Below are 26464 nucleotides of genomic sequence, written 5' to 3'. Positions count from 1 at the left end.
GTGCGTGCGCGCGCGCGCGTCGGCGTGAAGCCCTCTCCGCTCAGCGTCGGCGCTGCAGAGGCTGTAGGTGGACGACGGCGAACGGATAAAAAAAAATCTATATCGGGATCCCCGGTGCTGTCGGCAGCAGAAACGTGAACAGGTGGCGCGTTTAGTGTCTTAGCGCAGCGCGTCAAGGCGCAGGGACCCTCGACAGCTTGCCTCGCGCGCTAATCTCCGCTCTGACGACAGCGCATTTACGCGGCGCGCGTAAAAGCGGGACTATGGCAAGTTTGGGTGTCCGGGTCTGATCAGTCACCGCGAGCGTCACGCGTCAGTCTTGATCGAGCGTTCGCCTCGGAGCAGAGCCTGCGGTTTTGAGCCTGGAACGCAATAGTGAGATATGAGACTTTCTGGGATTTTATAATCTGCGCTCTGTGTTTGGATTGTGAAGAAGCTGCAAAGACCGACACTCACAACACAACATGTTTCCAGAAATAAATAATAAGGTGAGGCACGTTTATTGTACATACAATATATCTACTGTATGTTGTTCTTCTCGGTTAATTGGCGCCATATTAATCAAACAGTTGTTAAATTAGCTGGTTTGGGTTTTTTTCATTATTAATTAGAACGTTGCCCCTCTTCATCATCACCATCGTGACAAAACATTCAGGTTTACGCAGGTTTTCTGTCGAATGTGAGGTGACTTTGCCTACATGCAGAACGTAAAACAGGCTCATTCCTCTTTGAGAGAAACTCTCCACAGGTGTCTTCTTTCAAGGAGAAGCCAAAGTAAAAGTCAACGTTTTTTTTTTTCTTTTTTTTATTCTCATTCATATATGCCATAACAGTGTGGAGTCACTTTATCTTCTCCTCCACATTAACCCACTCGAATGCTTATTTTGTAGTCCACCCCCTTTTCTCCTGACCGCATGCCAAGTTATGGTGAAAAATCTGATCCATTTCTATTTCAGTCGATGTTTAACCCACTTATTTCAGCGTTTGTTGTGCTATATGTGTTCTGGTGTATTTTCTCACCCTACATGGACGCTGATACAAATTTAACCCCTGCTGTTTTGGGGTCTAGGACCAATTTTACCTTTCTCTTTTTGTTGTTTTTTCAATAATATCAATAATAATAATAATAAAATTAAAAAAAAGGCTGCGTTCGCGGACCCCGTCTACTTTTGAGTCCTGGTGCTTCCGTCCCTGTGGTCGTGTTCGATGCCAGCGGTGGAAACGACAGGTCGTGACGCTAAGAAGCGAATCAAGGGTTGCACGTCTTACAGCAGATAGTGTGAGCGAGTACAGTTTTCAGCGTGTTGATGTTTATCATAAGTTATTCCTGGTTTTATTACTGTTGACCAACTGACCCTGGAGGACATTAGGAACCAAAGCCGCCTCCACAACTGGCATGAACTGATTCACACTTTGGCAGCTTGGTGGCTCGAGTTCATTCTGTTCATTTATTCTGTTTATTGATTGATTACTGAGTGTATGTATATATGTGAACAGATGCCATTCATCAATGCACAGGAAAGAGACCGTTGGAATATTATGCAATTCATATTCTGTGCAAACCTATATTTAGCACAGATGAGTTAAACATTTTCTGTCAGTTTTTGTTTTCATTAGCAGTCAAATTTGAATAAATGTGTTGATTCACACACTCATTTCTGTTCCTTGGCTTCAGCTAACCATTAATATAGATGCTGACGTTCATACAGTCGTGTTGACTATTTTAATTTGGCACCTGGACCCGCGTTATGATGTCAGCGGGTTTCCACTGTCTCATTAGCCAGGCTTACAGCAGGCCTTTACAGGTGATGCTCTGGAAGCCAACCTGCCACAGTGACCTACATGACTCCTGCTGTCACTCACTGCGCTCCTGAGGCTGTAACGTGACCACACAACTGTGCCGCACCCTCGTTCAGTCACAGGGGGGATTCATTCTTCCAGTAAATGATTGCAACGTGTTGACCGTCAAACCTGAGCGTTGACGCTGAGTCGTTCGTGCGGGACGGCCCCGGAAAAGAGGAGCCGGTCCGGCGTCTCGTCCTGCTGTGCATGGGTCAGTTCATCCGTCCCTGCAGTGGCTCTGACCTGATGTTGTTTATGCTTCCCAATCAGCACCACAGCTTAAGATTATAAGTGGAAAGCTGTCGTTGATGCAGCACCTGTGGACATCACCCCCCCCCCCTCCTCCTCCTCCTCCTGCCAGGCTGGCAGAGTGAGTTTAGCACGTATCCCTAAATGGGCCTATAAGCTTTATTTTACCCATATGGTGGGTGTAAGCTGCTCTGGCTCGGTGTCGGAGAAGCCGGGGAAATAAGGCCAAACGTGCACGCTGCTGTTTTTTCACCCTGCTAATTTTTCCACATCATTTATTTTGTTCGTATTCAGGAGAGTGGAGCTCCGGCTTGTGCAGGCTCAGAGGCACGTGTGCGTCCACCAGACGCACACACATGGATGTGCACATGGGCCCCCTCGCACCAGCACACACACGCGGCCGAACCGCGATAGGATCATTGTTGCTGGGTTTTTGTAGAAATGATCTATTTTTAGATCACAGTGCCATATTTTCACACGTCTGGCTGCAGCCTCGGGCTCCGTGTTTGCAAAGAGACTCTCCACTAGTCAGCGCAACGGGAACCTTTCGCACAACGATGCTTGGAATTAGCGTTGTTGCGCGCAACCTTACGTAAATCCGGCATGTTTTATGAATGGCTTTCGTTCCTCCCGCAGACGTCACGACCGGAGGCCTTCCCTCACCCCCACAGACTCCCGGCAGAGGGGAACCGCATTGGTACAAACAGACCCTGCTCGCAGGTCAGTGCATCACCCGGGCGGCAGACCCTCACCCACCATCTGGTTTATAAACAGTCCCACTTTTGTCTTATAGCATCATATCATCGTCATTTCGTCTATCTCATCTTCATACTGTATGCGTGTGGTCATGCACGGCAGGAAGCATTCTATTCATTCCCCTTTAGCCGAACTGCAAACTTCAGGAACAAAGAATGTCCGGGGTCGTCTTCAGCCTTTGCTCAAGTGACTGTACGCATCTTTCTGCACACATGTCGCTTCTTTCCAACCAATCAAGGGGCTCCTATTTTAACAGCGTGCCCCCCGGTTCTGTACGGGCACGTAGCTGTGTTTACTTCCTCTGCCTGTTGTGGCAGGTGCTTGCAACTATATTTAGCCTTATCTCTATGCGTCATAACCATGTTGGCAGATCCTGCAGCAGCTCCCAACATGTGAGATGAAATACCGGAACCACCTACTGTATAGATGAGGACCCTTATTTTCCTGGAAGGCTGTTAATAATTCATGTGATACAGTACAGTAATTCTGGTTATGGCTGCGTGTTGCTCTGTTTTGAAGTTCTCCTTGAAACTGAGGCTCAGTCCAGTGGTTTGAATGCATACCATAATGCCCCTGTTGACACAGTCGCTCTCATGTAGACAATCTAATTTCTCAGATGTCTAAAGTTGTGCCCGGTTGCCAGAGCTGAGCCCCTAAAAGGCTGTATCGAGGCTCTCGGAGCCAGAGAAAAGCAGGCCTCACCTCCTCCGCCTGAGCCGGCTCAGACAGACTCTGTCAGGACCGGGGCCTCGCAGGGCTTTGTCCCCGTTTCACGTCGTATCAGCCTGACCGGTAACTCCAGCCGTTACCTCCAGGGGGTCCCGGTCACTCGAGACGATGCAGAAGAAATGCTCGTCAAAGGGATGTAGATGAGAACACGGCCCAAACACGGAGAGGTGCAGCCAGACACAGACGTGCTCGTGGAAGAATAAAAGAGGCTGTGACAAGCTTTTTTCCACAGCTTACAAAGAACAACACATTTAGACTCTACACCAGCTGCTTCTGTTGTATGTTTACACCTTGTCAGCTGTTTGTTCCTGTCTTGTCCTGATCCCTCCAGCAGTGGACATTGTTCGATATCTCTGTTGATTTACCCAAAAGACAAGATGCAATCATCACTCAGTTTATTTTTTTTATTTTAGAGATGATCCCACTGTGTATTTATTTGTTAATTGAAACCAACCCCTCTGACTTACAGAAGTTCAGCTCTGGCGTAGGGACGTTGCCTCAGCTCGAGCCGCCAGTGGTCCAGGTAGTGGTCAGCAATGCCAAAAACCAGCATCAGCAGTCGGACAACATCCTGCCCCAAATTGCCAACAAAGGGGGACAAAACAACTTTCAGGCACACCAGGTGAGCTATCAGCAGATGAGGAAGTTTAAAATTCTGGGATTTAAAATTAAGTAAAAGCAAAGTTGCAGGGAAAAAACACCCTAATTAAAGTTAACATCATGAAGGTCACAGTGTATTTATATATTTTTCTTGTTGCTCAGGACGAGAGGCTGAAGCCCACCCAGCAGTTCAACATGCGCTTCGGTGGAACGATGGATAAAGTGTCAGTCTCTCGCAACAGCAAGATTTTCAGCAACAAGCTGGAGAAAGAAAAAGCCTATGAGGGTCAAAGGTTACCAATGTGCCCCATAGGTGTGTAACGAAGCCTGAGAACGCAGTGATGCATAAAACAAAGTGACAGCGCGATTATTGGCGTGACCCGTGTGACCCGCCTCCTCCCGCTCCCCGTTGCAGATGCGCTGAAAAACTTCCAGGAGCGGCTGACAGAGTTTGAGCAGGAGGAGATCATGGACTACGCCGAGATCTGGTTCCTGGGTCTTGGTTCTCAGAAGATCGAGGCTTCCCAGGAGGCGCCGCAAAACTCAGGCTACGACGACGAGCACGGAAGCTACATCAGGGTAACGGCCTCGATTATGACTCAGGCGCCTGTTTGTCGCTATAAACTCAACAGAGCTGACAGAAATTCTAATAAAGCTGTGATGGCACACACTTAATATGGAGCCTCCTGTTTCTAGACATGCGCAGGCTTTTAATGTAAGATGAACAGACGTCTTCATTTAACAATAATCCAGCAGCTGTATTATACTGTGGACAATAAAATGCACCCAGGTCACTGGGCCCTTCTACAATAGACCTAACTGACAGGCATTTGGGTCTTAGATAATATGTTTCAGCCTGAGTGACTCCCATTATATGGACACAGAGTAGAATAACACACGTGGTCACTGACAGCGGCTGTAAGGGTGGAAGTAATCCTCTTCTTGCTCTTGCAGGTGCTACATGACCATATTGCCTACCGGTTTGAAGTGCTTGAAGTGATTGGAAAAGGCTCCTTTGGGCAGGTCCTAAAATGTCTGGACCACAAAAACAATGAGCTCGTGGCCATTAAGATGATACGCAATAAGAAAAGGTGAGCGCCAGTGTATTGTTTATATCATTTCATGTGGACCAGTGCGAGTTAAGAGGGCTATAAATAACTAGCTGTGTTGCTATGTTGAGTGCAGCGTTACTGTATGTAAGTCATCAGTTATTTTTCACATTCAAGCGGTTTAAACTTTTGACATTAACCTGAGATCTGACACCCCGTTGTGAGGTTTTTTCCCACATGCCCGTGTCACGATCGGCTTACGTTTTAGGACTCTGCCAAATGGTTGCGCTCCTGATTTAGCGCGGTAGAAGTCGGCACCTCGCCGTATTATCTTACCTGTCCCTCCTCGCCCGCGGATCGCGGTGGCGGCGGCTGACCGGGTCCTCTGGGTTGGATGTGGCCACCACTCAGATCTTACTGCCGCTTCAATAATGCAGGCAACAAAATGGGTGCAAACCACCACAGAACCGCTCACTGTGTCAGATAGTTATCTTAGATCTGATTCCCTCCTGCTCCGGCGTCTGCAGGGGATGAACATATTCTGGGATAGACATATCCAAACATAAATACCTTCGTTTATGTGTCCTGGTACGACGGTACCTGGAAAGTCTAAACGAATTAACCGGTAACGTTACAGCTTCTAACTCTGGATGTGAACTTTTAAAATGCTCCCCACAGGTTTCATCATCAGGCTCTAGTCGAGCTGAAGATCCTGGATGTGATAAAGAGGAAAGATAAAGACAACCTCCATAACGTCATCCACATGAAGGAGTACTTCTACTTCAGGAATCACCTCTGCATCTCTTTCGAGCTGCTTGGGTTAGTACCTTCATGTACATCGTGCTTGGAATGACTGATCCCTTCGACAAAGCAGCCATGGCTTCAGATCGGTGTCTCATCGCAGGCTCTCCACCCTGGCAGCCGGTTGCCACTTAATGATTACCTGTTTATGCTGAGCTATGTGGGTTTGATTGTGGTTCGTCACTGATATCTAGCCATAGTTTTGTATGTCAGCGGCTGAATGACCTTTAGAGGACGTCTTGGACTGTCACCTTGTCTAACATTACTGTCACAGAATCCTTTATTTAAGGCCTTGATTAGGGCCCTATCTCTTACTCCTCCTTGCTTCGCCGTGTGAAGGCTAGTGTTACACGGCCTAAAGACGTTTATGCTTATCACAAGTCGCAAGAAATATGAGGATCCACCACATGTCTCTGCCTGTGTCTGTTTGTCGTACAGTACAGTCACACTTGAGGGTCAGTGGAAGTTCTATTATGGCTGACTGTTACTCTAGCAACCCTCTTTTTAAGTCCCTGTTGAACTATCTGTCTTAATTATAGAAGTATATAGGAATCATAAATAGATACATTTTTGGCAACGGATTCATTTAAACAACATTTGATGTTTTCACAGCCATATGAACTAACCATGCATTGCATTTTGGTTCAATCAACAGGGTGAACTTGTATGAGCTCATCAAAAAGAACAACTTCCAAGGCTTCAGCCTGGCTCTCATCCGTCGCTTCACCCATGCTCTTCTCAGGTGCCTGCAGATGCTGCACAGAGAGAAAATAATCCACTGTGACCTTAAGCCGGTACTGACCTCTGTCATATCTGTAGGACTGTGTTTAGGATAATCTGTGTTTACAATGCTAATTATTAAGGATGATTCAGACTATGCTGAAGTTAACAAAACCTGACGTGTCATAGTTTCATAAATAGAGTGCTAATCTTGCTCCATCTAGTGGAGCGCTGGGATGTTGCACCAGGACTACAACAGTCTGTTTCTGAACAGGAGAACATCCTTCTGTCTCAGAAAGGACCAGGAAACATCAAGGTGGTGGACTTCGGCTCAAGCTGTTACGAACAACAAAGAGGTAAGCGCGTGTAGCTCATTTGAGAGAATCTATAATGAGATTTTTTACGCCGTCTGCACTGAAGAAGTCATCTTACCTCTCCTGAACTACATCTCATTGCCTTTTCTTCTCCTGCGCTCTGTCCTACCGCCTCCTTTAGTGTACACCTACATCCAGAGCCGCTTCTACCGCTCCCCGGAGGTCATCCTGGGTCACCCTTACAGCATGGCCATTGACATGTGGAGTCTTGGTTGCATCTTAGCTGAGCTTTACACAGGCTACCCTCTCTTCCCAGGAGAAAGTGAGGTGGAGCAGATAGCTTGCATATTAGAGGTATGACGTGGATAATAATTATTATATAATATAATGTAATATGTGTCCAATGTGTCTAAACGTGTTGCATTTATGTGTCAGGTTTCACACAGCTTTTTAAGGTGTCTTGTTACTTTCGGTTACAGGTTCTGGGAATGCCTCCCAATGACTTTGTCCAGTCAGCATCGAGGAGAAGGTTGTTCTTTGGTGAGACATATCCTCCAACTATGTGACGCTATTTTAAATAATCACAGATTAAAGTGTGACAAAGAAAATAAACCGAATTGCGGTGTTCAGATTCCAAAGGGAACCCGAGGAACATGACTAACAGCAAAGGGAAAAAGAGGAGAGCCAACTCCAAGGAGCTGTCAGCTGCTCTGAAGACCAACGACGCTCTGTTCTTGGACTTCGTCAAACGCTGCCTCACGTATGTTACTGTACCTTTGCAGTTTGCGCTATATGCAAGCTGAACTTGCACACGTTCTTATTATGTTTCTCTGCTTTTCAGATGGGATCCTGCCAAGCGCATGACTCCGGATGAGGGGTTACAGCACGAGTGGATTCTTGAAGGAAATTTCAACAAAGTTCGGCAAAGAGCCAGGCCCACGGTGAAGAGGACCTCAGAGAGTTCAATCAGCACAGACAAGCAAAGTAACAGCAAGCCTGGTAAGAGTACAGTCTATATATCACACATACACATCATGCTTATAATAATAATAATAATAATAATAATAATAATAATAATAATAATAATAATAATAATAATAATAATAATAATAATAATAATAATAATTTTTTCCATGATACAACAGAGAGAGTTAGCTCAGACTGCAACACTAATGACAAGCTAAAGAGAGACAGCTCAGAAATTGGATCAAAGATGGCCGAGCGTCTGCGGCCCATCGGAGCCTCGGCTGAGGAGGACGTGAGTGAAAGTGGGGGTAAATTCTCCACGGAAACCCAGCAGCGAGAAGAAGGTGGCGAAAGGCCTGTCCACATCATCATCCAGCCTCAGGAGGAAGTGGGCACAGAAAGGAAGGATAGCCAGGAAACTCCTCAGTGTTTCCCCCCAATCATGTAACAAATGATGTGTGTGCATTTAAATGTTCAGGTCCGTGTCCACTGGCCAGTGATTGAAATGTTTATGAAGACGCTCATAGAAAGCCAACAAAAAAATGTATTTGTTTGGTGCAGTCAGAGCGTGATGTCCTTCATGATGCTATGTGCTGCAAACATGTTATGACCTGAGTTCCTGAATTGTAATTGGCTGATGGATGTTTTCCAGTGGCAGGTTCACACGCTCTGAAACAAATGTTATTATGTGTCTGGGATGTAATAATCAGCATGAATATGGGGGGCTCATCTTTTATTTATTTATAAGGTCACAGTGTATTAGTCCATGCTGTTACTCAGTGTTTTTGCCACTGAGGTCAACCAGTTGTATGTTTTATAAAGGAGATAAGATGCAGTTGCAGGCAGGTGAGTGTCACTGTTAAGACATTCTCGCTATCTGTCACACAAAAATGCACTTGTTTATTTTAGATAAAGGGGTGAAAAGCTAAATGACTGCTGTCGCTATCATTCATTTAAATCGCTCTTTGCCATGCGCTGAAAGCTATTTTTACAGGTCAGAGTTTCCTTGTTAACAATTATGGAAACTTAACTACACAAAGTGCATGAAGTCTTTTTATTTCATTTTCTTTTAGACATTTTAGCCTAGATGTGCTTTCATGATGGCAACAGAAGATTTGTGTGCAATAAAGGCTGAGCCAAAAATGTTTTTTATTACAGAGATGTTATTTACTTTTTAACTGTAGAATGTACAGTAGTCACATACTGATCATTTTAGTTATTTATTGAATATGTTTGATCCTATGTTTCATATTTGTTTAACAAAATTTTATATATATATATATATATATATATATATATATATATATATATATATATATATATATATATATAATTTATGTATGTGTATAACATATTTCAGATATTCGTTCAGGGTTTAGACAAGGTTTTACTTGTTGTGTTGTTACTGTAAGAAAACATTTTCTATGTCTATACTATTGATATTTTTTATATTAGAAACAAAAAGACAATCCTGATATTGATAGTTTGTGCCTTGCAGTATTAGAAATGTTGCACTTTACTGTTTCGTGTAGATTAGATTTTTAAAACAGACAAGTTCAGACTAACCTGCAGGGCTTCATTAAATTTACCAAAATCAGGCCTCATCTAACATGATTAAACAATTTCATTATTTAATTTTTTTCAGTTGATTTATGTCTGTAGTCGCCAACAAATATCCAGCTTGAGTAAAAGTTGACTTATGCCCCTTATTGTGTATTGACTAATGTAACCAGAGATCCCAAGAGAACTGTTTGTAGCTCAAAATTGTCTTAATTAGATTAAGTTGTTTTGATGTGATTTGATTGTTATTTCATAGATATGTGCCCATGAGTCAACCTGAAATAAAGAATTTTCTGAAATAAAAATGTTTACACTATTCTGAAATTATTTCTTTAATATTTGATTGCAATGTAATATTGCAATATTATGACTATATATATACACACTTTACTATATATATGTATAAACAGCTACGCCCTGCCAGTGATCAGATACCCTGCGGGAATAATAAGGTGGGCAAAGGAAGAGATACAGACCACAGATGTTAAGACACGAAAGCTCCTCACCATGCATGGAGGGTTCCACCCCAAATCCAGCACCCTGAGACTGTACGCTAGCCGCAAGGAAGGAGGCCGAGGACTAGTGAGCGTGAGAGCCACTATCCAGGATGAAACATCCAAGATCCATAAGTACATCAAGGAGAAGGCCCCGACAGATGACATGCGAAGTGAATGTCTCAGGCAGTGGAGAACAGAGGATGAGATGCTGGAAGGACCATCATGGGAGGACAAGCCCTTGCACGGGATGTACCACCGGAACATAACTGAAGTGGCTGATCTCAACAAATCCTACCAATGGCTTGAAAGGGCTGGGCTGAAGGACAGCACAGAGGCACTCATCCTGGCTGCACAGGAGCAGGCCCTGAGCACCAGAGCCATAGAGGCCCAGATCTACCACACCAGACAAGACCCAAGGTGTAGACTGTGCAAAGAGGCCCCTGAGACGGTCCAGCACATAACTGCAGGGTGTAAGATGCTGGCAGGCAAAGCATACATGGAACGCCATAACCAAGTGGCTGGCATAGTATACAGGAACATCTGCGCGGAGTATGGACTGGAAACCCCAAGGTCAAAGTGGGAAACACCTCCCAAGGTGGTAGAGAACGTGTGTTTGTGCGTGCGTGCGTGCGTGCGTGCGTGCGTGTACGTGTGCGCTTGTGTGTGTGTGTCCTATTCCCACACGCATCAGCGCTGTTGTACAATGTATTTTGGTCTGCGTGGGTCGCCGTAGTGGGGAAGATGGCGGCCATGGCGCTGGTTAGCCGTCCTGCGGGTGTCCTTCCAAAGATATCAAGTGAGTCGCGTCAATGTATTCACGACATATGCAGATACAAAACATTTAATATGTGGTACATTTATACACGTGTGTCATTTCCGATCAACCGTAGCTTTTGTCTACACTATCCAATCGGTGTGATTGACCTTTGCTAATCACCTGCTAGCAAAAATATTACCTAGCTAGCTAGTAAATAGCTCACATTAGGGCCTTTTAAACATTTTGGTACTGTGAAAAGATCAACCTATTGACGTGCTAGTGTAAGCTTATGGAATAATAAGTAATAGACATATCGTTGATTGGTTAGCATGACCGTACAATAAAGACTGTTAAACTCTTGACTGACTGTTGAGCTTTAGTAAGAGAAGTAAAACGTCTGTACAGATATTGGCATATAATACTACAATACAGTCTTCAGTATCTAATTGTCCAGGTGTAGGAAGGCATTTTGCTGCAGAAGACTTAATTGTTGAATACATTTTGCTATCATTGTTCAATCGTAGTAACGGAATGTATTTTTCATTGATGTTTTATTACTGCTGGTTGCGTTCCTCCAGGAAGCTGTTTGCCTGCTGTTGTCTCGGTCTCCATAGTCCAGCAGAGGAAGCTGCACCAGGCTCTCATCCCCAAAGGGAAAGGAGGACGGTCCTCCTCCAGTGGAATAGCAGCCACTGTATTTGGTGCCACTGGTTTCCTGGGTCGATATGTTGTCAACAGACTGGGTAAGTAATAAAAGTGTAGCATTATTACTTCTTGTGGTTTGGACCATGCAAGTTATCATTTAAATAATAAACTATATCCTACATAGTGATGTATATATACATTGATTTATTCACTGATGATTTGCAGGTCGGATTGGCTCACAGATCGTAATTCCTCATCGCTGTGATCAGTATGACCTCATGTATTTAAAGCCCATGGGGGATCTTGGACAAATCATTTTCATGGTAAGGCAGCAACATGATGCAAATAACAGAAAAGTCTTCAAACTTGTATACAGTTGAATTCATGTGCACCGACTTTTTTTATTAAATTATGTGGCTGTTTATCCTTCATTTTGCAGGAGTGGGATGCCAGGAACAAAGACTCAATCAAAAAGGCTTTAGAGCACTCTAATGTTGTCATTAACCTAGTGGGCAGAGAGTGGGAGACAAGGTATATAATGTGTCTTTAAAACATTTCATTTGTATTATGTTTACAGAAGGTATATATTTATTTTCCAGATAGCTTTAGTTTTAGGTATAGATAGTATTACATTTTGATTACCTAGTTGTTTTGTCAGTTGTAGGCTGACTCTCTTCTTTTCTCATTCTTTGTAAAGGAACTATGGCTTTGAGGATATTTTCGTGAGCATCCCTCAGCATATTGCAAAAGCGTCCAGAGAAGCTGGCGTCACAAAGTTGATCCATATGTCTCACCTCAATGCTGATATACGCAGCCAATCCAAATACCTGAGGAACAAGGTAGTGGGTTCTTTTCTCTGTACAGTATACTACACACCTCTCCTACTTTGTATTGTGTATTCATTTCTTTTGTGTTGCCAATGTTGGCTGTTAAAGTGTAAGAAGTTTGATGTATGTAAATGTAGTTAATCCTTGCATGTGCCATTTACCACAGGCTGTAGGAGAGACAGTAGTGAGAGAGGAATTTCCAGATGCCATCATCATGAAGCCGTCTGAGATGTTTGGCCGAGAGGATAGATTCTTCAACTACTACGCAAGTAAGAGGTTTATTGTGAATAACAATAGTCTAGTAAATAAAACTATGCATTTGTATGGTAAAATTGTAAACACAAAAGTGTTTCTTAATAATGATGTCTCCATTGACAGTGATTGAGGTTTTGCTATGCAATTTGCCTCTTCTGTTTTGGAAAACAAACTACTGCTATGATTAATGTTGTATCCTGTTGAACATTGCTTTTGCAGTAAAGATTCCTTTTATGGCTTTTAATCCTTTCAGACATGCGCTGGTTTGCAGGCGGTATTCCTCTTATTGCTCTTGGCAAGAAGACAGTGAAGCAGCCAGTTCATGTAAGTTTAGAATTACAGTAGCAGAAATGTTCTGTATTGTATATTTGTAGAATCCTCATATTCCTAGTAACAGGGTTGTTCGACAGGTGGCGGATGTTGCCAAGGCCATCGTCAGTGCCGTGAGAGATCCTGATGCTAATGGAAAGACCTATGCAATAGTGGGGTAGGTTGTCATCGCTCACTACATAATTTTCACATGTAAACACAAATGTAAACAATGACAGCTTGTGTGGACGGTATAGACTATGTCAACATGTTGCCTCCTGGGTTTGAGTACCAAGTGTGTGTTTGTGTGTGCGTGTGCAGTCCTAACCGTTACGTCCTTCACGACCTGGTGGAGTACATCTACGGTGTGGCACACAGACCCTTTTTGCCCTACCCTCTTCCTCGTCCTCTCTTTCAGTAAGTAGCTTACATGTATCCATAATCCAGGCAGGACGTATCTTTGTTGTTGGTGCAAACATTTAACTGTACTAAAAATGTGTGTGTGAGACAAACATTCACTGATACATACACAAGTATTTATCTACAGAGCCACAGGTCGTCTACTGTCTAGGAGGTTTTATTTACTACAGCACATATTTCAGAGAAATGATCTGTTTTTTGTTTTTTCAGCCTTGTTTCTAAGTGTTTCGGATTGAGCCCATTTGAGCCCTGGACAACTCCAGATAAAGTCGACAGGGTAAGAAAGGGTTTATACTTTCAAGGAGCTTTTACAAACCGCAATCTTTGTGCCAATAACGGAAATCACAACTCATAATTGTGTACTCTTATTTTCTAGTTTCACATGACAGACATGAAGTACCCAGGACTTCCTGGTTTGGAGGACCTCGGTATCACTCCTTCCACTGTAGAACAAAAGGCAATCGAGATTCTGCGTCGCCACCGCCGATATCGTTACCTGGAAACAGACTTGGCTGAGACACAGCCAGCCAAGACTGTCAACTATTAAACTGTCTGATGAGAAATCTAACATGACAGTGCAGCCAGAGGATGTCTGTTGTCTTTAAATATATGCTGTACATAAATAAAGAAATGTAACCTGTGTTTTAGTTTTTGTATTTTAGATGTTGACTTGGGTCAATTTATACAGTATACTATATTGCTATTATATGATATACTAGCAAACCAACACACACCCTCAGTGTACATGGGGGGTGCTGAATTGGTTTTAAAATCACAGCAGGTGTTTTAGTTCCCTGAGACCTTTAATATATTATTTATAGGTCAAACAAAATTCTCACCCACCCACATGCATTGAGTGAACTTGTCTGCACAATTTATGTATTTGTGTCAATTGCATAAATGCGGGGAAAACGGGAAAACGAGTCGTTTTTTTTTCGTTTTCCCAGGTTTACTCTGGTAGGAAAATCAAACTGGTAAAACGTATACGGACCTAGACGCCACACGGGCGGCATAGGAAAGCGAGACTCTTATTTTGAGTACACCGACGGCAGGAAGTCGGTGCTCACGCGCAAATTAAGTAATGGATTTCTATTTTCCTTTACAGATGATTTCGACTGAAATCAAGCCGTCTTCTGGTTAAGTTATCAAGAAGATACAATACAAAGAACATCCGTTTCCTTGTTTCTCTTAAGCGAAAAACGGAATTTATTCAAAGCACTGTGTTAAAAACCAATAAACCAGCTGAAAATAGTTTTTTTTTCTCGCTTTTAATCTGGTGGGGAAATCAAACTGGACGTTTTTACACTCACATGTATTAATTATATACTTTAAAGACGGAACTTAAATAGCAGATAGGAACTATTATGACTGCAGCAGTTGCACCAGGAAGCGGGAGCGGTTGCACCTAGGTGGCTTGTGAGGTTGAGGCTAACTGAGCGCTGTGTGTCTGCTTCCACAGATCTGCTAATGTTGCAGTGGTGCCCTTATCGAGACCCCTAACAATATATGATGTTACACGTAACACCATGATGATTGTGGTGTGTTAATGTGTATTCAGTTTTTACAAATGTTGTATTGTACAGATCTTGATTAGCATTTGTCACAACAGCTATTTTGTATTGTAGCAGCAAAGTCAAAGTATAAACTAGTGACTTAAGGAGAGCGAGACTTACGTCTCTACTGTGGAGATTTTTATCTCCGCGTTCTTTATTAGGCCGCTTTTTATTACATTCCACAGCACAGTGAGCAGGTAAACGGAACTAACAAAACCTTAAAAACCTTAACTTGTCATTTCATAGTTTTATAAATTGTCGTGTAATTAGTGGAGAATTGTAAACACGAACAACTAGAAAAACTATTTCGCCCTCCTTTGAAAAGTTTGAATGTGCCGCGGACGCTTGAAGCCAATTAGACCTACTGACGCGTCAGAAAACGAGGGAAAGTCCGCGGCGTGCGCCTTTCCCCGCCCCTTGGTGAGGCTAACATGTGGAGGATGAAGTCAGTCACTCCTTGTGACCGTTTAGGCTTCAGATGAATTTTCCATTGACCAGGTAACAACTTTTAATTTCAAATAAACCAAATTAATCATTGTAGGTAGTTGTACATTAGCAAATATTTCTTCCAACGTTGTTATATATTTTTACTGTTGTGTTTTTAATTAAAGAAGCTATATGTATTTACGGTCCGTGCATGAAGTGCAATTCATTATTCATGTGTAAAATGAAAATTGAATAACGACTTGTTATGCTGTGTTTCGTTTCCGTAAGTCGGTAAAACACATTTGCGATATACTGATGGTCCGTGCATGAAGTGCAATTCATTATTCATGTGTAAAATGAAAATTAAAAAACGCCTTTTAATGCTGTGTTTCGTTTCCGTAAATCGGTAAAACACATTTGCGATATACTGATTTACTCATTCTCCTTTTCTCCACTTTCAAAACGAATAAGACAAAGGGAAACCGGGGGCGGGGCCAGTCGCCGGACTTTCACAATAAAACGCCCAAGAGCATTTGAAGCGCAACATCGGCAAATATTTGTAACTCTTGAAGGATTGCGGTCGTGTTTTGACACATAATGAGACCCACATTGTTAACATTAATCAACGTAACAATCATTTATTTAGCCCGTCTCAGTGCTGACGCTAACTGTCGATTACGTTACGACTCATGGCATTTGCTAAAGTAATGACAGGTCAGTCAGCTCGCCACCGTCGGGTCACAGAATCACCTGCCAACAAAGCTAAGTTTTCTGTGCATCCAGCTTCATTAAACTGCAGCGACATCACGACCTTGTCGACACCTGATGAGGAAGAATTTAGCGCATCTGCGGTGTTCCGGTGATTTTCAGTTTATGATGAGACTGAAATCGCGTCCTCCTGCTTGGCCGGTTGATGCTAATGTTGTGCCGACCTTTGCAAGTATTCTAAACAGGACACCTGATGACACCACAGAGTCAAAGAGAGTCCTCAGGAGTGTCCCCTTCACTCCAAACGACCTCAGCCTTCTTAGTAGGTAGAGTCTGCTCTGACCCTTCCTGTATAGTGTTAGTATAGTGTTGTTAGTCCAGTCTAGTTTGTTGTTAAGGTGAACATCCAGGTACAGTCCAATCTCTCTGGATGTTCATTCCCTGAATGTTCACTGGAGGAGGGGGTGTAGACTGACATCTGTGGAAGTCCACCACCATCTCCTTGGTCTTCCCTGCATTGATTAGAAGGTGGTTCTGCTGACACCAGTCCACAAAGTTCTGTCAGTTCTCTGTACTCTGTGTCATCATCGTCAGTGATAGGTCCAACAATTGCAGAGTCGTCTGAGAACTTCTGCAGAACACAGCCAGATGAGTTGTGTCTGAAGTCTGCAGTGTAGAGGGTGAAGAGGAAGGGGGCCAGGACGGTCACCTGGGGGACTCCCACACTGCAGGTCAGAGTGTCCGACACCAGTCCAGGACCCTCACAAACTGGGGACGGTTTGTGAGGTGGTCTAGTATCCACTGTCAGGTAACTGTCCACGCCAGCTGACTCCAATTTGTCCATTAAGAGAGCCGACTGCATGGTATTAAAGGCACTGTAATACTCAAAGAACAGAATCCTCACAGTGCTGCTGGGCTTCTCAAAGTGGGCCATGGAACAACGGAGCAGGAAGATGATGGCGTCCTCTTCTCCAACGCCAGGCTGGTAGGCAGAACCATTGCTGAGCTCACCATGCAGCGCAGTTGATGTAGAACCAGTCTCTCAGGTATGATGACTACTAAACCAATACCGAAGGTAGGTGGTGGGAAATAAAAAGATCCTCTGCAGGCACTCATCTGCTCTGTACATACAGTAACACCTGGATGTTGCGTGACGGATCATCTGATCACACACACTTTGCCACAGAATCTGCCTCACACAGATGATGCGATGCACATTAGGGCAGTCATGGCTCACAATGAGTTCAGTTATTGTGAGGCAGGTTGAGTGGCTGTTATTGTCCTGCAGGTAAAGCAGGCTCTGAGACAGGAAGTCCAATGATGGAGCATGTCTAAACAGCCACAATAAACTGTAATAAATCACTGTTTAGAATACTTGCAAAGATCGGCACAACATTAGAGCGTCTTCCTGGGCATAAGAGCATCAACCGGCCAAGCAGGAGGACGCGATTTCAGTCTCATCATAAACTGAAAATCACCAGAACACCGCAGATTCGCTAAATTCTTCCTCATCAGGTGTCGACAAGGTCGTGATATCGCTGCAGTCTAATGAAGCAGGATGCCCCGAAAACTTAGCTTTGTTGGCAGGTGATTCTGTAAGTGACCTGTAAGTGTCAGCACTGAGACGGGCTAAATAAATAATTGTTACGTTAATTAATGTTAACAATGTCGGTCTCATTATGTGTCAAAACACGACCGCAATCCTTCAAGAGTTACAAATATTTGCCGATGTTGCGCTTCAAATGCTCTTGGGCGTTTTAATTTGAAAGTCCGTCGACTGGCCCCGCCCCCGGTTTCCCTTTTTCTTATTTCGTTTTGAAAGTGGAGAAAAGGAGAATGAGTAAATCAGTATATCGCAAATGTGTTTTGCCGATTTACGGAACCAAAACACAGCATAAAAAGACGTTATTCAATTTTCATTTTACACATGAATAATGAATTGCACTTCATGCACGGACCCCCTTCACTCACGTGTTGTTTACGTCATTTCCATTTCCATCATTGCTCGGTCCGGCGGAATTTTTGAACGCCTCCATTTTAACAAGCCGGTGATTTTACAACACTGTCATTACCCTGTTCTTTCATTAAAAGTTTTTTTTCAGTTGTACCGTCAGAGCTGCTGAATCATGAACGTCGGGTTTTTGACGATATTGTGTGTTTTCTCTTCGGCCCAGGGTGAGTTTTCTCGGGACTTCGTTATTTGTTTTTTGCGGAAGCACAAACGCGTGGGCATTTGCGATCGTCGTCTTTTTTATTTATTTGGTGGTTTTGAGCGAATAAACACGTCTGATAACACCTTTTTATTAAGTGAATCCAAACCTTACTTTAAAGTAGCATACACGAATACTTTAAAATGGCGACATTATAACGTTGAGTCACGGCTTCGTGTTGGATCAGGCCTCGTTACTGATTAATGTGCTAGTTGCTTGTCTGGTGATTAGAGTATTTTGCATTGTGATTCTACACATTTGTGGAATAATGAATGTGTGTTTACCCAGTCAGTTAGCGCAACAGCATAAAATTACTAGTAGCTACTGTGGATTAAGATAGAAAGAAGTGGTGCTAAGGTGGAATTCAACTTTTTAATTGTTGCTAGAATCCATGGTTTAATGGATGTTTAACTGTGAATGTCTCTAATCAGCGTTGTTGTTGTGTGACTGAGTTGAGTGTACTGTATATTTTCAGCACCCACTCCAACTCCCTTAAATGAGGCAGAAGAAGGCCATGAAGTCGTTTTGCAGTGTCCTGTGGATCTTGATGTTGATTTGTCTAAATCCACTGTGACGTTAAGCAAAGATAAAGAGAGCAACTTCGTCCTCATTTACAAGGCTGGACGCGTTCAGGTTGATGACCAGATGGAAGAGTTCAGAAACAGGACCTCACTGGACCGTGACGGCTTGCCAAAGGGAACGGTGTTGGTGCGGCTGTCCTCCCTACGACTCTCTGATAGCGGCAGATATATATTCTACATCGGAATGCACAAGGCTTACTATTTTATTTACCTCAAAGTTGGTAAGAGAGGATTTTGCAAAGTATTTCTAGCAATGTGTTTTTTTTTTTTAATTATATAACGTTTTATGTTTGTGCTCATGTCTGGAAAAAGTGGAGAAAGGCAGCCTCAAACCACAAGGGGTTTCCTTTAACTTAACAACGAAGGCAGAAATGTCCAACATAACAACGAAGGCAGAAACGTCCAACACAACAACGAAGGCAGAAACGTCCAACACAACAACGAAGGCAGAAACGTCCAACACAACAACGAAGGCAGAAACGTCCAACACAACAACAAAGGCAGAAACTCCAGGTAAGTGTCTGACTGACCTTTACCTGCGTCCATCCTGTCCATCCAGTTCTTTCCATATGAACGTTTCACTCGAGCAGTGTATCATTGTCTGATGTAGAAAGGTTTACTTTTAGTTTGGTTTATCGTTCTGACACACAATGAGACCCACATTGTTAACATAATCAACGTAACAATCATTTATTTAGCCCGTCTCAGTGCTGACGCTAACTGTCGATTACGTTACGACACATTGCGTTTGCTAAAGTAATGACAGGTCCGTCAGCTCGCCACCGTCGGGTCACTTACAGAATCACCTGCCAACAAAGCTAAGTTTTCTGTGCATCCAGCTTCATTAGACTGCAGCGACATCACGACCTTGTCGACACCTGATGAGGAAGAATTTAGCGCATCTGCGGTTTTACGGTGATTTTCAGTTTATGATGAGACTGAAATTGCGTCCTCCTGCTTGGCCGGTTGATGCTCTTATGCCCAGGAAGACGCTCTAATGTTGTGCCGATCTTTGCAAGTATTCTAAACAGTGATTTATTACAGTTTATTGTGGCTGTTTAGATATGCTCCATCATTGGACTTTCTGTCTCAGAGCCTGCTTTACCTGCGGGAGAATAACAGCCACTCAACCTGCCCCACAATAACTGAACTCATTGTGAGCCATGACTGCCCTAATGTGCATCGTATCATCTTTGTGAGGCAGATTCTGTGGCAAAGTGTGTGTGATCAGATGATCCATCACACAACATCAAGGTGTTATTGTATGGACAGAGCATCCTGGAACACTGTGGGTTTACCTCTTATAATGCAGTCCTATGACCTATGTGAGGCAGAGAGACAGTCATCATTGACACAAATGTCCTCTTTTTGCCAAAATCCCTTCCACACCCCAGAAGAACAACAGGATGCAGAGCTATGATTTGGGACTGCATTACAAGAGGTGAACCCACAGTGTTGCAGAATGCACTGTTGTTTCTGATTCATCTGCATGTAAGATGTTCAATGCAAGGTATGATGACTACTAAACCAATACCGAAGGCAGGTGGTGGAAAATAAAAAGATCCTCTGCATGCACTCATCTGCTCTGTACATACAGTAACAGTAACAGTAAGAGGACATTTGTGTCAATGATGACTGTCTCTCTGCCTCACATAGGTCATAGGACTGCATTATAAGAGGTGAACCCACAGTGTTCCAGGATGCTCTGTCCATACAATAACACCTTGATGTTGTGTGATGGATCATCTGATCACACACACTTTGCCACAGAATCTGCCTCACAAAGATGATACGATGCACATTAGGGCAGTCATGGCTCACAATGAGTTCAGTTATTGTGAGGCAGGTTGAGTGGCTGTTATTCTCCCGCAGGTAAAGCAGGCTCTGAGACAGGAAGTCCAATGATGGAGCATGTCTAAACAGCCACAATAAACTGTAATAAATCACTGTTTAGAATACTTGCAAAGACCGCCACAACATTAGAGCGTCTTCCTGGGCATAAGAGCATCAACCGGCCAAGCAGGAGGACGCAATTTCAGTTTCATCATAAACTGAAAATCACCAGAACACCGCAGATGCGCTAAATCCTTCCTCATCAGGTTTCGACAAGGTCGTGATATCGCTGCAGTCTAATGAAGCAGGATGCCCCGAAAACTTAGCTTTGTTGGCAGGTGATTCTGTAAGTGACCTGTAAGTGTCAGCACTGAGACGGGCTAAATAAATAATTGTTACGTTAATTAATGTTAACAATGTCGGTCTCATTATGTGTCAAAACACGACCGCAATCCTTCAAGAGTTACAAATATTTGCCGATATTGCGCTTCAAAGGCTCTTGGGCGTTTTAATTTGAAAGTCCGTCGACTGGCCCCGCCCCCGGTTTCCCTTTTTCTTATTTCGTTTTGAAAGTGGAGAAAAGGAGAATGAGTAAATCAGTATATCGCAAATGTGTTTTGCCAATTTACGGAACCGAAACACAGCATAAAAAGACGTTATTCAATTTTCATTTTACACATGAATAATGAATTGCACTTCATGCACGGACCCCCTTCACTCACGTGTTGTTTACGTCATTTCCATTTCCATCATTGCTCGGTCCGGCGGAATTTTTGAACGCCTCCATTTTAACAAGCCGGTGATTTTACAACACTGTCATTACCCTGTTCTTTCATTAAAAGTTTTTTTTCAGTTGTACCGTCAGAGCTGCTGAATCATGAACGTCGTGTTTTTGACGATATTGTGTGTTTTCTCTTCGGCCCAGGGTGAGTTTTCTCGGGACTTCGTTATTTGTTTTTTGCGGAAGCACAAACGCGTGGGCATTTGCGATCGTCGTCTTTTTTATTTATTTGGTGGTTTTGAGCGAATAAACACGTCTGATAACACCTTTTTATTAAGTGAATCCAAACCTTACTTTAAAGTAGCATACACGAATACTTTAAAATGGCGACATTATAACGTTGAGTCACGGCTTCGTGTTGGATCAGGCCTCGTTACTGATTAATGTGCTAGTTGCTTGTCTGGTGATTAGAGTATTTTGCATTGTGATTCTACACATTTGTGGAATAATGAATGTGTGTTTACCCAGTCAGTTAGCGCAACAGCATAAAATTACTAGTAGCTACTGTGGATTAAGATAGAAAGAAGTGGTGCTAAGGTGGAATTCAACTTTTTAATTGTTGCTAGAATCCATGGTTTAATGGATGTTTAACTGTGAATGTCTCTAATCAGCGTTGTTGTTGTGTGACTGAGTTGAGTGTACTGTATATTTTCAGCACCCACTCCAACTCCCTTAAATGAGGCAGAAGAAGGCCATGAAGTCGTTTTGCAGTGTCCTGTGGATCTTGATGTTGATTTGTCTAAATCCACTGTGACGTTAAGCAAAGATAAAGAGAGCAACTTCGTCCTCATTTACAAGGCTGGACGCGTTCAGGTTGATGACCAGATGGAAGAGTTCAGAAACAGGACCTCACTGGACCGTGACGGCTTGCCAAAGGGAACGGTGTTGGTGCGGCTGTCCTCCCTACGACTCTCTGATAGCGGCAGATATATATTCTACATCGGAATGCACAAGGCTTACTATTTTATTTACCTCAAAGTTGGTAAGAGAGTATTTTGCAAAGTATTTCTAGCAATGTGTTTTTTTTAATTATATAACGTTTTATGTTTGTGCTCGTGTCTAGAAAAAGTGGAGAAAGGCAGCCTCAAACCACAAGGGGTTTCCTTTAACTTAACAACGAAGGCAGAAACGTCCAACACAACAACAAAGGCAGAAACTCCAGGTAAGTGTCTGACTGACCTTTACCTGTGTCCATCCTGTCCATCCAGTTCTTTCCATATGAACGTTTCACTCGAGCAGTGTATCATTGTCTGATGTAGAAAGGTTTACTTTTAGTTTGGTTTATCGGCAGGTTGCTCTGTGAACGTTTTCTGTATAGTACCTAAACAAATCTTTCTACTGATTTGTGCCTTTATGCTCGTTTATGTGATGTAGAATAGAAATCTAGCCACTGGTTAGGCAATGATTTATGAATAGACAGCTGCATCAAAAGGAGCATCTGGCATAAACTAAACCTGCAAATCGTAAGAGTCAGAGGCCAGACTGTGATGGCTTGGACACATACAGAGGAGGTATAGTGAATATATTGGTGGAAGGATGTGAGAGATGGAGCTGCCAGGCAAGAGGACGAGAAAAGAAGATAATTATGGATTTATTGATAGAGGACACAAGGTTGGCTGGTGTCAGACTAGAAGATGTTCAGGATAGTGAGGTGGAGGCAGATGATTTAATGTGGGAACCCCTGATGGGAACAGCGAAAAGATGATGTAAGGTAGAATAGAGATACTTTTTCTAGTATTCATCAGCCTGAAAGAGGTGATTTGTGACAGTGCAGAGAGATTTTTTTCAAGAGTACAAATCATTCCTGCATGATTCTCATATCTTATATCTCATCTATTACTGCTTTCCCGAAGTTGCATTTGTCAAACTGATATTTTCATGCTTTCTTTTAGATGGTGGAAACAGAACTGGCTCTCATGTCAAGTACGCATTTATCATTTTCTTCTGTATTCTTGGAGCTGTGATTCTGATCGTGGTGACATACAGTAAGTTCAAGCCGTCAACATGTTATGAATGATTCACATAGACATGAATATTAACTATAACTGAGGTTAGTTTAAAAATCCAAATCTGAGTGCTGGCCAGTGTGTATGTGTAAAAACATCGGATATCGTCTCAGTCTGACCAGGTTGCTAATCACCAAATCACAACTACATTAGTAACATTGTGCTTCACATCTAGTAAAGTTTTGTGCAGAAGCTTGATTGTTTTTAAATCAACTCAATTGAAGTGTGACTTGTCTGAGTTGTCATCTGACAAAATCACATCTGATCTGATATGATAACACCTCTAGATGCTATGAAAGAAAGCAGGCTGGTGGTGTCTAAGCTCCACAAGCGTCATATGGAAATACATAATGAGCAGCTCCTGTAACCTTCTTTTGTTCTCAGAGACTTGTGACAAGACCCAAGAAAAGATGGGGCAAATAAGACATAGAATGCAAATATTATGAGGAGGACATCGGACCAACGGTGCAGCAAACATCCAGGAAGTCCTGTAGCACTGATTTGGCTGAAAACACCCCGTGTTTAAATGTGTTTTAATTTAAATTAAATTTTTAAATATCTCTTATATGAGAGAACATCAGATGATGTGAAATATGAATAGATGAAAAGAATTTATGTCAAGTGATAGAATTTAATATATTGCCTTCAAAAAGAATTTCTAACTCCAATGTCCACAATGTAACATTGTTACAGAGCAGTGTGGATTCAAATTGCAGCAATGTAGAATTCATTATTAGCATTTTGTCCTGTTATTATCTCAGCTACTATTTTGCCAGGTTTTCATTATGTCAAACCAATTCAATCGGACGTCGGTATAATAAGCTCATAATAATGAAGGTAAATTGCAGCATTAGTGACTTGGATGAAGAAAATAAGCCTGTCAAGTCTCTTATCACTGTCAATAACATCTTTAGTAACTAATGTTGCTCATTGCATACCTGCTCTGCTGTGAAAGAGGGAGGGGAACCAATCTAACCTGAATAAACCCAGTACAAATCTGATTTGGAAGGACAGGACTCTGAACATGTGACATTAACTCCCTGCAGAGCAGGTTGCTGCTTCAAACATTGTTCACGGCTACGGGATTTGAACCCATTATTTAACATCTATTTAACACTAAGGCTGTAATTACAGTACAGTAAGTACAGCAAAATCATATCCAGTGCTCTAAGTTCTGATTACAATAAGCTTTAAACCATTGAATCAGAAACTAATTTTAAAAACTCCCCTTGAACCACTACCTTATTGTGCTGTAAACTTTGTGGGCTTGAGGCGCCTGGTTGTCCGTGGGAGCCTCTGTAGCTACAGGGTCCAAGGTGATGGAGCGGAGCAGGTCTCCCTGCTCTGGAGCCGGGCCTGGGTTTGGGGCTCGAATGTGAACACCTGGTAGCCAGGCCTCTGTCCAACGTGAGCCCACTCGACCTACTGGGCCAGTGTTTTGTATATGGAACAACAGTGACTATGATTTTTTACACTTTAAGCTTTTTTCCTTTTTAAAGCACTTTACAATTCGGTTCTAATACATGTTCTGTTTTCCAAGATGTTTGTCTTTTGTTACAATTTTTTAGCATTATTAGGAGTAAATGTCTTTATGCACTTCACACAGCTGCCTTCCTAATTATTTGTTTGTTGTCCTGATCGTGATCTATTTAATCTACACAAACTGCCAGTGTCTTAAGTGTGGAAAGTATTTTTTTTAAATGTCACCATTTTGGCATTTTAAATCCTACATGAAGAACTGTGACCAATCACAATCAATCAATTGTAAATGGTTTTAGCCATCTTCTACCTCCTGTGGCACTCCAAGCCCTTTAACCCCACCTGAAACTTGAAATTAACCACTGGGGAAGAAAATATCAAAAGCTTTAGTCCCTCCTCTGCTTCACTCATGCACTGGACAAGGAATCAGTTACACACACGATCATGGGTTGTATTTAAGCTGTGATTTATGACGGATTTAAATATTAAATTCTAAGTTCTGGAAAAAGTGAAAACATTTAGCTCTGTGGCAGTTAGTGAAATTAATTGCACTTTCCATTCAGTACAGTGTTTGCTAGAGTTATATTTTCTTAACCTGTAATAATCATAGGTGGTGCGGTGGGTAGCACTGTCGCCTCACAGCAAGAAGGTTCTGGGTTCGATTCCAGAACCGGAGGCGGCCCTGGTGCCTTTCTGTGTGGAGTTTGCACGTTCTCCCCGTGTTTGCGTGGGTTCTCTCCGGGTTCTCCGGCTTCCTCCCACAGTCCAAAGACGTGCATTAGGTTGATTGGACTCTCTCCTTTGCCCGTAGGTGTGAGAGTGTGTGTGAATGGTTGTCTGTCTATGTGTTGCCCTGCGATGGACTGGCGACCCGTCCAGGGTGTACCCTGCCTCTCGCCCGTAGCCAGCTGGGTTAGGCTCCAGCACCCTCGTGACCCCGCATTAGGGAGTAAGCGGTTTAGAAAATGGATGGATGGATGTAATAATCATCAACCATGATTCCATACCTCCAATGTCACCTATTCAATATTGTTCTGTTTATAGCTGCATCTCAGTATCTTCATCTCCAGGTGTAATGTGAAGGGTTTGTTTGTTTGTTTTTTTCTTTGTTTACTGCTTTCACGCACTCGATCGCGTGTATTTTGTAACTTCTGCGGTTGCATTCAAACTCTTGTCACAAACATGCTTTATTACTACAAAAGACTTTCAACTTGCTGCTGGTTCTTTTGTATCTTTGCTGCAGTCTGTGAACAGAATAAATAATTTTATGTCTTTTATTCTTCTGTGTGGTTTTCTTTAAAGCGCCGTAACCACTTCTTTAAGCCACATTTACAGGCTTGTTGCAATACAAATAATCATAGTGGAGAGTTGTCAGAGTACACACTGGGGGACACATTTTATAAATCACACCTGAACACATCTCAGTTGTTGTAACCCAGTGAGTGGGTTTGTTTACATGTGGGTTTAAACCAGTGGAGCAGTGAATTAAATCTGCATCTACGTCAATGTAGAACATTAGAGGCTGACATCAGTGATGCAGGACTACAAAACTGGGAGCAGCTAAGCAATCAATTAGAATATGTTGCATCAT

The 26464-nt window shown here is 42.8% G+C and overlaps 3 protein-coding genes across 6 annotated transcripts; all 3 read left to right on the top strand.

Annotated features, from left to right (window-relative positions):
• On the top strand, nucleotides 1–9143 carry dyrk4 (dual-specificity tyrosine-(Y)-phosphorylation regulated kinase 4). Of its 2 annotated transcripts, XM_029154480.3 has the most exons (14): nucleotides 3–488; nucleotides 2728–2811; nucleotides 4046–4198; nucleotides 4339–4489; nucleotides 4592–4755; nucleotides 5131–5267; nucleotides 5904–6044; nucleotides 6682–6820; nucleotides 7021–7102; nucleotides 7242–7414; nucleotides 7540–7600; nucleotides 7691–7820; nucleotides 7902–8059; nucleotides 8206–9143. In XM_029154480.3, exons 1-14 carry the CDS (start codon nucleotides 465–467, stop codon nucleotides 8472–8474), a joined length of 1866 nt encoding a protein of 621 aa, XP_029010313.1. In that variant the 5' UTR covers nucleotides 3–464; the 3' UTR covers nucleotides 8475–9143. The 2 variants fall into 2 exon arrangements, with proteins under 2 accessions (XP_055365816.1, XP_029010313.1); XM_055509841.1 differs by lacking the exon at nucleotides 2728–2811 and having other exon boundaries at nucleotides 1–488.
• Nucleotides 9144–10721: 1578 nt separating this feature from the next.
• On the top strand, nucleotides 10722–13938 carry ndufa9a (NADH:ubiquinone oxidoreductase subunit A9a). Its single transcript, XM_029154825.2, has 11 exons — nucleotides 10722–10879; nucleotides 11419–11583; nucleotides 11711–11808; nucleotides 11925–12016; nucleotides 12183–12324; nucleotides 12479–12581; nucleotides 12821–12891; nucleotides 12978–13054; nucleotides 13198–13293; nucleotides 13507–13573; nucleotides 13673–13938. The coding sequence occupies exons 1-11, from the start codon at nucleotides 10825–10827 to the stop codon at nucleotides 13841–13843; spliced, it is 1137 nt and encodes a 378-aa protein (XP_029010658.1). The 5' UTR covers nucleotides 10722–10824; the 3' UTR covers nucleotides 13844–13938.
• A 782-nt stretch (nucleotides 13939–14720) lies between these two features.
• Nucleotides 14721–26150, top strand: LOC114857870 (uncharacterized). 3 transcript variants are annotated; one of them, XM_029154771.3, is made up of 8 exons: nucleotides 14721–15347; nucleotides 18075–18158; nucleotides 18669–18995; nucleotides 19087–19287; nucleotides 22044–22370; nucleotides 22452–22550; nucleotides 23281–23373; nucleotides 23779–26150. In XM_029154771.3, the coding sequence occupies exons 2-8, from the start codon at nucleotides 18110–18112 to the stop codon at nucleotides 23838–23840; spliced, it is 1158 nt and encodes a 385-aa protein (XP_029010604.1). In that variant the 5' UTR covers nucleotides 14721–15347; nucleotides 18075–18109; the 3' UTR covers nucleotides 23841–26150. The 3 variants fall into 3 exon arrangements, with proteins under 3 accessions (XP_029010604.1, XP_055365773.1, XP_055365772.1); XM_055509798.1 differs by lacking the exon at nucleotides 14721–15347 and adding an exon at nucleotides 16662–16791 and having other exon boundaries at nucleotides 16874–18158; nucleotides 22458–22550; XM_055509797.1 differs by lacking the exon at nucleotides 14721–15347 and adding an exon at nucleotides 16662–16791 and having other exon boundaries at nucleotides 16874–18158.
• Nucleotides 26151–26464: the final 314 nt, after the last annotated feature.

Source organism: Betta splendens, chromosome 6, assembly GCF_900634795.4.
Source record: "Betta splendens chromosome 6, fBetSpl5.4, whole genome shotgun sequence".
Taxonomy (NCBI): domain Eukaryota; kingdom Metazoa; phylum Chordata; class Actinopteri; order Anabantiformes; family Osphronemidae; genus Betta; species Betta splendens.
Note: the sequence above shows the minus strand (reverse complement) of the source record. Positions and strands in the feature narration are given on the sequence as shown.

Excerpts from the sequence above, each read along its gene's own strand:
- dyrk4 (XM_029154480.3), top strand. The coding sequence starts at position 465 with ATGTTTCCAGAAATAAATAATAAG. Across the intron at positions 5,268-5,903 it reads ATGATACGCAATAAGAAAAG|GTTTCATCATCAGGCTCTAG; the intron begins GTGAGCGCCAGT and ends TGCTCCCCACAG. Across the intron at positions 7,415-7,539 it reads AGATAGCTTGCATATTAGAG|GTTCTGGGAATGCCTCCCAA; the intron begins GTATGACGTGGA and ends TTTCGGTTACAG.
- ndufa9a (XM_029154825.2), top strand. The coding sequence starts at position 10,825 with ATGGCGGCCATGGCGCTGGTTAGCCGTCCTGCGGGTGTCCTTCCAAAG. Across the intron at positions 10,880-11,418 it reads TGTCCTTCCAAAGATATCAA|GAAGCTGTTTGCCTGCTGTT; the intron begins GTGAGTCGCGTC and ends GCGTTCCTCCAG. Across the intron at positions 11,584-11,710 it reads ATATGTTGTCAACAGACTGG|GTCGGATTGGCTCACAGATC; the intron begins GTAAGTAATAAA and ends GATGATTTGCAG.
- LOC114857870 (XM_029154771.3), top strand. The coding sequence starts at position 18,110 with ATGAACGTCGGGTTTTTGACGATATTGTGTGTTTTCTCTTCGGCCCAG. Across the intron at positions 22,371-22,451 it reads TTTTATTTACCTCAAAGTTG|AAAAAGTGGAGAAAGGCAGC; the intron begins GTAAGAGAGTAT and ends GCTCGTGTCTAG. Across the intron at positions 23,374-23,778 it reads TCTGATCGTGGTGACATACA|AGACTTGTGACAAGACCCAA; the intron begins GTAAGTTCAAGC and ends TTTTGTTCTCAG.